At 37.6% G+C, this 13,195-nt stretch overlaps 1 protein-coding gene across 1 annotated transcript in view; it reads right to left on the bottom strand.

The window, feature by feature from the left end:
* LOC140161719 (medium-chain acyl-CoA ligase ACSF2, mitochondrial-like) overlaps positions 1 to 13,195 on the bottom strand; it is a 35,530-nt gene that overhangs the window by 17,431 nt on the left and 4,904 nt on the right. Inside the window, exons 2-6 of the mRNA XM_072185022.1 lie at positions 10,278 to 10,496; positions 7,293 to 7,421; positions 6,644 to 6,697; positions 5,835 to 5,947; positions 4,870 to 4,920 (exon numbers count right to left, since the gene is read on the bottom strand). Coding sequence (XP_072041123.1) covers positions 4,870 to 4,920; positions 5,835 to 5,947; positions 6,644 to 6,697; positions 7,293 to 7,421; positions 10,278 to 10,451 — 521 coding nt within the window. The 5' untranslated portion in view covers positions 10,452 to 10,496. The remainder of the gene's footprint in view (positions 1 to 4,869; positions 4,921 to 5,834; positions 5,948 to 6,643; positions 6,698 to 7,292; positions 7,422 to 10,277; positions 10,497 to 13,195) is intronic.

The raw sequence follows: 13,195 nt of genomic DNA, 5'->3' as shown, positions 1-13,195 counted from the left end.
CTCAAACGCAAGCAGCTTATAGACCCTTCCATAGTGTGGAAACGGCGTTACTTAAAGTTCAGAATGACATCCTGACTGCTCTGGATAAACGCAAAGAAGCCTTGTTAGTGCTTCTGGATTTCAGCGCAGCGTTTGATACGCTAGATCATCGTCAATTGCTGGATCGTTTTGAAAAGCGCTATGGTCTTCGTGGAAATGTGCTTAATTGGTTCTCGTCGTATCTCGCTGATCGCACGCAATCAGTTGCCATCAACGAAATGCAGTCCGACCCCGATGTGCTTCGGTGTGGAGTTCCTCAGGGATCCGTTGCCGGCCCTTTGGCGTTTACTATGTTCAGCGGGCCATTACAGGACTTGATCGCGGCTCACGGTGTTCAATCTATTGTCTACGCTGATGACACCCAGCTTTATCTTACTTTTCAACCTCAAGATCGAGATATGGCTGTTCGGAAACTTGAAGCGTGTATCAGTGACATTAGATCATGGTGTAAAATGAACAAGCTAGTTCTCAACGACAGCAAGACCGAGCTCGTCCACTCATATTCCAAATTCAAGAACACAACTTGGACACCTTCAATGACGATAGGTGACTTCACCATTCGTCCTTCTCCACAAGCACGCAATCTTGGCGTTAGCATGGACTCCGTCCTTAGCATGAGTAGTCACGTCGACAATCTGTGCAAGAGTGCTCTTCTCGGTATCAGGAAGATTGGACGCATTCGGCAGTATCTGACTCGCGAATCAACCACTAAGTTGGTTCATGCCTTCGTAACATCTAAACTTGATACATGTAATTCGCTGTTGTATGGATTGCCGGATCGCGAGATCGCAAAAGTTCAGAAAGTTCAGAACGTGGCCGCAAGGCTTGTTCTGCGCATCTCGCGACATGAGCATATCACACCCGCTCTGGAAGAGCTTCATTGGCTGCCAATAAAACAAAGAGTGGCATATAAGATCATGCTTATTACATATAAAGCTCTTCATGGCATGTCACCAGTTTTTATATCTGACATCATTCACGTCTATGTACCAACAAGATCGCTGAGATCATCTTCTGAATGTCGACTGAAAGTCATTAAGTCATCTACAAAGTTCTATGGTGACAGGTCATTTGCCTTCGCAGCCGCGAAATTATGGAACGATCTTCCCAGTAAAATTCGCCACGCTACTACTCTCGGCATTTTCCAGTCTCGACTGAAGACACATCTCTTTAGACAGTACTTCAATGGTGATGCATCGTAATTCATTTTTCATCAATTATTATGTACGCAATTTATTCTTCATGTGTTGTTTATTCCGAGTAACCCTGCCCATTAATTTTGCCATCTATTCTAGGGAGCAAGATATTATTCTTGCTGAGAGTGATGTGCTGGTAACCTCTCCTCTCCAGGGTTTATTTATGCCATTGCTGTGCCTGCCATGCCACGGTTTGATGTTCCATCCACTGTTTTAAATATGTTGCTTCGTATATTATCATGTTGTTTCTAATGTATTATGTTCCGTGCAATACCAATTTTTACCCAGCCAATTTATGTTTTATGGGCGTGATATTTATCTCGTCGAGAGTGATGTGCTGGCAACCTCTCCTCTCCTGGGCTTTCTCAATTTTGTCGCATTTTCTCTCCTGTGCGGGTTTTCACGGAAAGGTGTGATATGCTCGATACGCTGTTTGAATGTTAGTATTATTCTGATTGTTATAATTATCTGTATATTTAAATTATATTGCTATATTGTATTTTGTGATAATAATTGCTCTGTGTATATTTAGTCAAACCCTGCCCATTTGTTTTTTCTATTTAGGGAGCAAGTCATTTGAAATATTGCTGAGAGTGATGTGCTAGCAACCTCTCCTCTCCAGGGCTGTTTACCATGTTTTTTTTCGTCTGTGCCGGTCACAGCTTTTTGATTGTTTTTATGCGGTGGTGTGCTCGAAATGCTGTTTTTTGGGTTGTAGTGCAATTCTATTTTAAACTCTGTGTATATTTACATTTTTATTTGCTTATTATGTGCTTATTGATATTTATGAAATATGTTCTAAACTCTTTCTCCTCGTCGCTTCATATGTGCCTTTGTCGTGCCTCCTCGTTTGCTTTTTTGGCTCATGGGCAGCGGCGTGGATTATGACATTTTCTTTTTGTTTATATTGCTCTGTTTAAAATTTTGTTTATTATTTAAAAAGAAAAAAAAAATATAATGTTTTTGTTAGGCCCTTAAATTTTCTTTGTTTGTAGCTTAAGATATTTTAATCTGTTTTTGGTTGTGTAAAGCGCCTAGAGGCATTTGCATTAGGCGCTATATTAAATCTGTCTTTATTATTATTATTATTATTATTATTATAAAGACTTGCGCACGCGCGTGCGTATTCGCATATACTTGTGAATGTGTGTACCGGCAATGTACGCAATCGTAGGCCTACCCATGAACACTTGTAAACATGAGTGCGTAGGCCTACTCGCAAACATTTGCGAACGCATGTGTGTACCGGCGAGTTAACACTTGTGCACGCGTGTACGTACCGTACCCACCCACAATATCGCACCTACTGACGTTGGCGATACCCGGGCAATACCCAAGGCGACATCACATAATCGGGTTAGTAAAATAGAAGATATGCGAAGTTCCAATAGGCCTATTAGGGACCACTCACAAACACTTGTGGGGGGTGATGCAAAAAAAATCATCGCGAAAGTTTTTCGCCCCCTTTCAGTTCTCAAAAATTCAGGGCCGCCCTTTTGACATGAAAATTATGAGTCAATCCCATAGAAAATCATATAAACTCAATTTTCCTGGGAAAATTTTAGTCATTTTTTCAAGGCCCCTGCCGTACCCATAAGAGGGTCAGAACTAAAGCCCCACCCCACCCTTTTGCATCAACCCCCCCCCCCCCAAGTGTTCACAAGTGTTCACCATGTTGTAGGAATTCCCATCATTATCTACACTAGCGGGATACCCGCGCTTCGCGCGGGTCCCCGCTAGATGAGTAAATGGGAGCGTTCACTATAACAGGAAGTCGGAATTACTGGACAGGTAGAATCATCGAAAAGATACATTTTGATTTTTCGTTTCCATGTTATTTATTTATTTAAACCTGTTCCCATTTTTGTCTAAATCTGTTATTTGTTACATTTCCCTTTTAGCTTCATTTTTTATTTGCTGCTTGTGATTTCCCGTTTCCATGTTTTTTATTTAACTCTGTTATCATTATTATAGCTTCTTTTTTTCTTACATTTCCTGATTAGTTTCTTTCCTTCTTTGTTTCGTTCCTGTTTCATTTAGTTAATTTAACCTGTTGGCCTAATTACTCGTACCTCTTTTGCCATTTTAATTTCATTTTTCTTTATAGTATAGGTCTACCGCTTCATTTTGTTTATACAACACACATATTTTTCCCGTATACGTCCTCTCAGAGCGTGTATGCGGACGTGTTCATCTTTATCATAATCCCGTGACCCGTCCATGTACCTTTTTGTCCTTTAATTTTTATTTATTTTCCTTCTTTCTGTATTATCATGTCCACTGGTCTCTGGCTCGCAAGTCGCGTGGCTCTGCGCCGTTTACGCGCGCATTGGCGTAGTGCGCATTACGCTCGCGCGCCGACGCGCTGCCTGCCAGCTGCAGTGACGCGCAGGCTGGTAACTGATTTTCATAACAAAACCCCGTTTTTACCCATATTTTCACTGTTTTTGCAGCCAATTCTTGACCGATTTCAACCAAATAAAGTCGAGGCAATTTCCCGTATATTCCTCGATCTCCCGTGTGAATTTGGCGACATGTGGATCGAAACTGACGGAGCCTTTTACATAAACCACATACATACACACCCCCACACAACATTAGCCTATTTATAGTAAGATCCATAGACATACCACCTAGACCTATTACTGCCCATCCCTTACCACAGCGGGAGGTGAAGCCCCGTATCCAAGGTGATATTGACGGATTGACGGGGTTACTAGGCGCGGAGAAATATTGCGTACATTCTGACGCGCTCGTTTGCGTGGTTACTGCGCGGTTATCGCCCGCGTCAAATGCAGCATGTTCCGTAGACGCGAACACGTCTGCTTATTTGCGTCTGGGTTGCGTCCTTGTCAAAATTGTTGCTATGTAGTGTTGACTTCACTACGCGAAGCAAAGTCATAGGTCTAGGTACTTGTTTGTCTGGGGTAAGATCAGCCCGCCAATTGAGCGGCGACGGGGCCGTATAGCATGCCCCGTACCACCCGGTGTTTTCGGGTAAGTCATTGGAGGTAGTGCACGCCGCGCGCCACTTGAAGGAAAACGGAAGTCCGGTTTAAATCGTTAGATCATGCGGCCTGGATATATAAAATTAAATTTGGGTAAAAATCTCAATGCTCTCGACCCTTAAACATGTTAATATACTAGGCATAGGCATATTTCGTCCTAATAATATTTTATGTAGGCCTAAGGTCATTAAGTTGTGCATTGAAACATTGGTTGAAATCAGGTTGAAATTTCAACGTTGTATCAACGTTGAAGTTTCAACCTGATTTCAACCTCCTTAATTTTTGCATTGAAAGTTGAGTTCAAACATGGTTGAAATCAGGTTGAAATTTCAACGTTGTATCGACGTTGAAATTTCAACCTGATTTCAACCAATCTCTAGGTTGAAATCGGGTTGAAATCAGGTTAGGTTAGATTTCGACGTTGTATCAACGTTGATACAACGTCGAAATCCTAACCTGTGCCCACTGGGTGGGCATGTGCAGAAAGTGTAACACTAATTTAGTCTCTGAAAAATGGATGCCCAGGTGTAGAGCACGATAACATAATGATAGTATAAAGCAAATGTGTATTGAACCTAAGACTCAGATAAGATTCTTGTAGATATTGAATGAAGGCTACACGTTACCTGACTTTAGATTCTTTATTTCCAATCACTACAAACTCCAGATCAGGAAGACTGAAAAAAGAGGGGAAAAAAGGAAGTTGTTATCATCAGGTATCATTACTTCTACTAGTGACCGGTCCCTTAATGTACAGTATACTATGGTGAAGTTAAACAGGTAGCCCCGTCTGGTCAGTTCTCCACAGAAGAACTGACAATACACCTGTTACTTTGATGACAGACAGAACAGAATTTACATGGATAAATCTTAACCTTGACTAATCCCCCAAGGAACAAAGTGGTGCTTTCACTTTAAGATAACATAAGTCTGTGTTTCGTTGTTTGTGTTTGTGTCATCCTGGAAGCAAGCTTCCTGATACTATAATGTCTATAAAGGACGCACCATTAGATTCTCAGGGTGGGGGTAGGAAGTTTTTGCCTACTACATGAGCAATAAAAAAAAAAACTTTCCCCACCAACACTAAAAAAAAACTTCCCCCACCTAACTGTGTATAAATGCATGAAATTAAAAAAACAAAAACTTGCTGCCTTCGGCGGCGAAAAAAACCCAAACTTCACCGCATTTGGCGGAGAAAAAAATTTTCTTTCCCCGACCCCAACTTCCTACCCCCCTGAGTATGGTGCGTCCCTAAAGCAGCTGTATATTAAGGCACGCACCATTCGACTTCAAGGGGGGTGGTGTTATGAAGTTTAAAAAAAAAACTTTCCCCACTACATGAGCAAAAAACAAAACTTTCCTCTCCTAAAAAACACTCCCTACCTAACTGTGTATTTGCATGAAATAAAAAAAATCGCTGCCTTCGACGGCGAAAATATTTTTCCCCGACCCCAGCTTCCTAACCCCCCTTGAAGTCTAATGGTGCGTCCCTAAGTGTTCAATATTATTCGAATGAAAGAAAATGCTTTAATTAATGAGAAGACAGTTGGCCTACACAAAGGATAGAGAGCCAATGTCAAGAGTACCTTACCTTGAACACTTGACATCAGTTTTGTCATTGGTTTTAAGTGTCGGTATGAGTTCACTGATTTGCTCAATCAAATCTGAAGGTGAACGAGTCAACAACAGAGCTTTACAACCAAACTAGAAATGAAATACATGAACGAATAATTAATGTTCGCTTCTAAATAAAATAAAACAATGGTATAATGTACAGTATAAAATACCGTAAGGTAAGGGAAAATTGTTGATATTTGTTTTCAAATTGTGATTGCTATTCACCAAATTTGCTTTAAAATTACTGTAGCTTATGGTGCACTGCAGTAGTGTAAGTGTATATGACCAGTCATGACCGATATTTCGTTTTCAACCAAGAAAATAATATATAATAATGATAATAATAATGATAATAATAATAATAATAATAATAATAATAATAATAATAATAATAATAATAATAATAATAATAATAATAATAATAATAATAAAAGCCTATGATCGGTTCTTCATTTTTTAACACGGCATATAAAACAAACGGAGATAAACGGAAAAGGCAATTGATTTAAACATTTGTTTTTCTTGCTCCATTTGTCGCCAAGAAAAATGATAAAGACTAAAACTAATTGTGTGTTTTTAGATTTTACTCTAAATAAAAACTGATAGGAAAACGAACTAACGGTAAGTACCTGGATATTGTTGGTCTAGCTGCATTACATTTTATTTTCAACAGTGTCATAACAAAACCACACTGGACTTTACCTTTTTAAGTTCGAGACCTCCAACTAAGGAAGAACTATTATACACATAATATCTGGTTCGATTTTACTTTGTTAATCTTACCTTTTCCAGTAAACCTTTAATGGTTGCTATTGGAAATTCTAATCTTAACTGAACCTGAGGCGAAGAGAAATGACAAAATAGAAAAATGAGAGTGAAAAAACACACATGATTATTATGATTATTGACCACACATTCAATACCCAGGTGCAGATAAGATAACGTTAGTCTCCGATATAGGACTAACATGATTGTGCTGGTAATGTTAGTCTTCGATATTCGATAACGTGCAGATATAAGACAGCATTAGTTCCTTATATTGGACATCAGGTGCAGGAAAGATAACATTAGTTTCTGATATTTAACACCCAGGTGCAGGAAAGATAACATTAGTTTCTGATATTTAACACCCAGGTGCAGGAAAGATAACATTAGTTTCTGATATTTGACACCCAGGTGTAGGAAAGATAATATTAGTTTCAGATATTAGACACACATGTGAAGGTAATATAACATTAGTTTCCGATATTGAACATCCATGTGCAGGCGAGATAACATTAATGTCCAATACTGTGTAAGTAAGATATAATGACTGATCACAGATTTTCCAATATCTGTGGACTGATGTTGGCGGCAGGTGCATTTTGTTGATATTGGACACCCAAGTGCAGGTATATAACATAATATTTGCGGGTGTTAAATTTTCACTTACAAATATAACGCCAAGCTGGGCACAGGCAAGCATTGTAATAAGCCACTCGGAATGATTAGCACCCAAGACTGCAAAACGATCACCCTTTTGAAGACCTCTGGATGAAAGTGCTGCCGCACACCGTTGGCTCTGAAGTTAAAAATTTTATAATAAAATCAACCCCATAAGGGATGGGGGTATGAACGTTTGGACAGTATTTATTGTGGGACATTAGAGCACATCAGACATATCGAATACGAAGAATGTCCTTCTGATATCAAATAAATTTGATTTTTTGAAATTCGCAATGTAATACACATTTTATGGCAAATGATTAAAAATTGATATTTTTGATATTAGACAGTACTCGAAGTAAACTTTATAAATCTAATGATTTATACTTAAAGTGTATGTAGGTGGGATGAAAAGCTGACGATCAATTGAAAATTTTGACCTTTCGTATTGAAGATATGGATTTTTTTCAACAAAACACACAAAAAAAATAGGTCTTTTCCTCCCAGCTACATACACTTTGAGAATTTATCATTAGATTTATAAAAATTTACTTCGAGGACTGTTATATATCAAAAATGTGAACAATATCAAAGTTTAATAATTTGTCATCAAATTTGTATTATATCGTGAATTTCAAAAAATGAAAATTATTTGATATTAGAAAGACATTCTTCGTATTCAGAATGCAAAATTTTCGATATGTCTGATGTGCTCTCATGTCCCATACTGTCGAAACGCTCATTCCAGATCCTTAATGAAATGATATTATGTATCATACTAGTAATAATGTATTATACTATAGTGCCCAAAATGTCCACAAACAATTCCACAGTGTGCTGTAAAACAGTATGTATTATACTAGGCCTAATTGTCTAGAGTGTCTTAAGATCATTAATGATATAAGATGCGATTGAGGTTCCCGGTTGTAACACCAGATCGCGTATATAGGGACAAATCAAAAATATGAAAATTGTTTTCTAATTGACTACCCAGCAAACTCAAAACGTTTTACGGAAAACGTGTAAATGTCGCGTGATATAAAGGATATAAAACGTTTTAAGGGATCTGGAATGAGCGTTTTGAGCGGTTCGACAGTATTTTTTGTGGGTCATGAGAGCACATCAGACATATCGAATTGCATTCTGAATACGAAGAATGGCTTTCTGATATCAAATAATTTTCATTTTTTGAAATTCATGATATAATACAAATTTTATGACAAATTATTAAAATCTGATATTTTTCACATTTTTGATATACAACAGTCCTCGAAGTAAATTTTATAAATAAATAAATAAATAAATAAATAAATAAATTTCGGAATTTATATAGCGCTTTTTCCAGAGGATTCAAAGCGCTGTAATTTCGCTGCGTGGTGAATCATCACAATCAGATCGCATCAACTAGGCTAGTTGCAGCCGAACCCGGCGCAAACCTATCCGCACTTAGATGGTAACAATACACCCATTTTCTGCAGCTCCCCAAATTCCATTGGGTGAAGGAAGTTTTTGATAACGAAACAACTAATCACCGATTTTGAAAGCAGGAGGAAACCGGAGATCCCGGAGAAAACCTGCGAGAGCGAGCATGGATCGGGATAAACCAAGTGCACATGAGTCCTTGGGCCGCGCCGGGGCTTGAACCCGGGACCTCAGTGGTGCAAAGCGAGAGAATTACCACTGCGCTAACTCGCCCTCCCTAATCTAATGATATGTTCTTAAAGTGTATGTAGCTGGGAGGAAAAGCCGACGATCAATTGAAAATTTTGACCTTTCATATTAGGGCCTAAAGATATGGATTTTTTCCCCAAAAGACCTAATTTTTTTGGGTGTTTTGGGAAAAAAATCCACATCTTCAATACGAAAGGTCAAAATTTTTAATTGGTCGTCGGCTTTTCATCCCACCTACATACACTTTAAGTATAAATCATCAGATTTATAAAGTTTACTTCGAGTACTGTTAAATATCAAAAATATCAATTTTTAATCATTTGCCATAAAATGTGTATTACATTGCGAGTTTCAAAAAATCAAAATTATTTGATATCAGAAGGACATTCTTCGTATTCAGAATGCAATTCGATATGTCTGATGTGCTCTAATGTCCCACAATACTGTCTAAACGTTCATACCCCATCCCTTAATAACATTAAAAAAACATTGTCCTAACTACTCCCTATTCCAGAAAAATACAGAACTAATTCATTGGGATTAAAAAAATATTATCCTGTTTTGCCAAATGAAACATAGCTAAATCCTAACCCTTTAGTTCGTCCTATCTAGCAATAAAAGTCAAATTTTAATATTTGGCCAATTTTTGGAAATAAGGGCCAAAAACATGCATTTTATGGTGTTTTTCTTATGCTGTGACAATCAAGCCCAAAGACTTGTACTAAGACTAATTTCAGTTTATGCATTCTAATTTTTGGAAAAGACATGTTTCATTCTTATAACCAATCATTTAATTAAAGTAACACAAAAAGTGAAAATTAGACCAAAATTTCAGCATATACCGGTACTCAAGATTTTGAATGCTTAGACTTGTTCCAAGTCTGTAATTTTTGTGACTCGATTGTCAAAAAAACATGCCGGAAATGCATGTTTTTGGCTCTTTTTTCAAGAAATTAGTAAAATAGTGAACTTTTTCTTTTATCTCCAGTTAGTTAGAACCAGATGAATGATTAGGATTGAGCTATGTTTCATTTGTCAGAACTTGATAATATTTTTTTAATCCCAAAAAATTAGTGCTGTATTTTTCTGGAATGGGGAGTAGTCTCAGTCCTAACGTTCTACCATTCTAACATTACGCAAGGGTTGACAAAATATTTGCCAAAAAAACAAAAAACAAAAAAAAACAAAAACAGAGCATGCACCTCGTGTTCACATGCTTTGAGGTAGAAAATCTGCCAGCTGATATTACTGTTAGCTATCATTAGGAAAAGATATGAATATCCAATAGTCATATCATTATTACAAAATGTTATAACGGTACCTTTTCTTTCATTTCAGCAAACGATAGTCTTTCTTTATCGGTGTAGAAGACATACATCTCTTTATCCGTGTACTTCTCAGCCATAACATAAAGTTGTTGTCCCAATGTTCGCCCTATGAATGGTAACTTGCTGGGAGCGTGCAAGTAGCTCCGAGTCAATTTTTGGGATGACATTGCTTCAGATGGTATTCAATTGAGGCTCAACAAAAGTAAGGAAATCTGAAAACAGTGGGACAGAAAGTTAAACTATTATAGGGCTAGTGAATAAACAGACAAACGGAAAAACAAACATAAAACTGCCAAAATGAGTCTTTTTAATAGTATAGATATCAGTTTAAGTCCCATCGGAATGCCTTCTCAAATTTGAGAAGATTCTATTCAAAAATGAGTAAGAGTGTAGTTCTGAGAAATCTGCGTTTTTTAAAATAAGGATGTTGCGCTTTGATTAAATAAACTTACTTTTATTCTCACTATATTTCCATGTACATGTATTTCTTTATTTTCGGACACAAGTGGAGTGGAAATAAACATACTTGACCAGTTATAGAAAACCACTTTAACCAGAAATTGTTTATGTAAAAATAAGGTGCACATGAAAGACAATGGCAAATCACACTGAAAACATAAGACAAATTTCGTTCGTGTGAAATTAAAAAAAAAATCAAATCCCATTGATTGCTTGATTTAATTTGATAAAGATCATTCCTATCAATGTTTTACCATAAAATAACCCCACATTTCCACAATTTTGGCTTAAAAATGGGGGGGGGGGGGGTAATTTACGATAATTTTCGGAAAATACCGAGGGCCATATTTACACTTCGGACTCGAACATGCTACAGTTGTGTTAAAATTTGTATTTTGTAACCAGGGTTCGGTTTTTACCTGCAAAAACCTCTTTTTGCCGGCAAAGTGGCAAAATCTGGCTTTGTTACACTCAGAAAATTATTTTTGTAACTTAATAGTTTGTTTTGAGATGAAAAAATAATGAAGTCTAAATCATCGTTTTAGTTTTTTCCATTTTTGCCGGCAAAAACGGGCACAAACTGTTTTTTGCAAGCGGTCCACCAGCGGTAAAACCATGCGAACCCTGTTAGAACCCTGTACTGTTTGTAAATCTCTCGTTGAAAAGTCAGTCTGGAACTCGTCAGCTTTGCATTGCGATTTCGCTCGCTTGTATAATTGTTCTCGTACATCGAGCAAAAATCATCCGTCGAAACGACATTGAAGATGGTTCGAGAAGCGGTAAAGATTGAACGTGAATGTATGCATATAGTGCAGTTTTGTCCACGGCAAATTCACCGTGACCTTTTCAGCCATAAACCCGCTTAGTGAAGATTAAACCGAATATGCAGTACTAAACCATTATAGTAATCGATTGTCCAATGCACATTTCTTACCACGTGATAATATTAATCCAATGAGCGATCGAATTGTCCGCTACGTTCGACTAATCCAATCGATAATGACGCTATTGACATATACGGATGGAGTATTGGAAATTTTCGCTAGTCCGAATCCGAAATACACTGCGCTAGTCCGCGTCTGGTAAAAATTCTTTAGTCCGACACTGCCCTAGTCCGAAACTGAAAACCATAGTGCTAGTCCGAAACTGAAAACCACAGCGCTAGTCCGGATCTGAAAAACAAATTTCCAAACTCAGATTCGGACTAGCACAGTGTTTTTCAAATTCGGACTAGCGCTGTGGTTTTCAGTTTCGGACTAGCACTATAGTTTTTACAGGGACCTGTGACACGTGAAAAACTTCAATATAAGACTATTTTAGCCCCAATGAAGATGTGTATTGCTATCTGATGGACCAGTGTGCGCGAAGCGCAAAATACAGTGATAATAATCTGTACTAGGCCTACATGAAACCCGGGGGGCACTCCAACTTTTGAGGTGACGCGTATTTAGGGCTCTTAAGACCCCCTTTTGCAGCATCGCTGTCACCCAAAGACCCCATATTTTTTTACGAATACATGCTCTGTCACCCGAAGACCCCCTATTTTTCCATTTGATCTGTCACCCAAAGTAAAGACCCTTACAAGTTCAATTTGAACAGCAACTTTCATTTATCACTGATTTTGTTACTTATTTTGAAAAAACAACAACAAAGAAATTTGAAGCCATTTAGAACTAGAAATTCGATTTTCGAGGTTTTCTGTGGCGCTGTTTCGGTTCTCACTCAATTCCATTTAAAAAAAGGTCATTTTCTCACCCAATGACCTCATATTTTTCCACCATGGTGGGATAATTCTGAATTGACACTTAATTTGGGTGTACTTTGTCTTGGGTCCAATCTCTATCATGGAAAGTTTGCTATATCTTTCTAAATATATGATTGTTTGTTCTAGATTTGGGTTTTAGCGTTTCATATTTGAAAGAACTAATGTTTAATTGCAACATTTCGAAACCACAAACCAAAACTGGGTGCTATGATGTACAAGATTGGGCTACGTGTAGGCCTATTTTGCATATGCATGACTTTCTTTATTATACTCAAAATCGGATTTTATTATACATGTTATAAGGAAGTTGTTTACGTGCATTAGGCTCCTTCACAGCCGGTTTCTGTCGTGTATGTTTGCGAGTGAGCACAAGCAGACTGGGTTGCCAGGGACTACAGGACAAAATACCTGTTTCTGACTATAACTATTAGCAAATCTGGCCAGCTATACTGATAATGGTTAATTGGAAATCTGAAAATAAACACTTATTTTGTAAACAGATGATACTCTGTGATTATTTATGGATGGAAACATAGGAAATTGCTGTTAATGGAATAATTGATATATTAAACATACATTTTGTTTTGTTAACAATAAAAATCCATTCACAAATAAGGTTTTTAGGAACCATTTGACATTAAATATTTTGAACAATTGCTCTATGAAAAATGATATAAATACACCCCT

This window comes from Amphiura filiformis, chromosome 1 (assembly GCF_039555335.1).
Source record: "Amphiura filiformis chromosome 1, Afil_fr2py, whole genome shotgun sequence".
Taxonomy (NCBI): domain Eukaryota; kingdom Metazoa; phylum Echinodermata; class Ophiuroidea; order Amphilepidida; family Amphiuridae; genus Amphiura; species Amphiura filiformis.
Note: the sequence above shows the minus strand (reverse complement) of the source record. Positions and strands in the feature narration are given on the sequence as shown.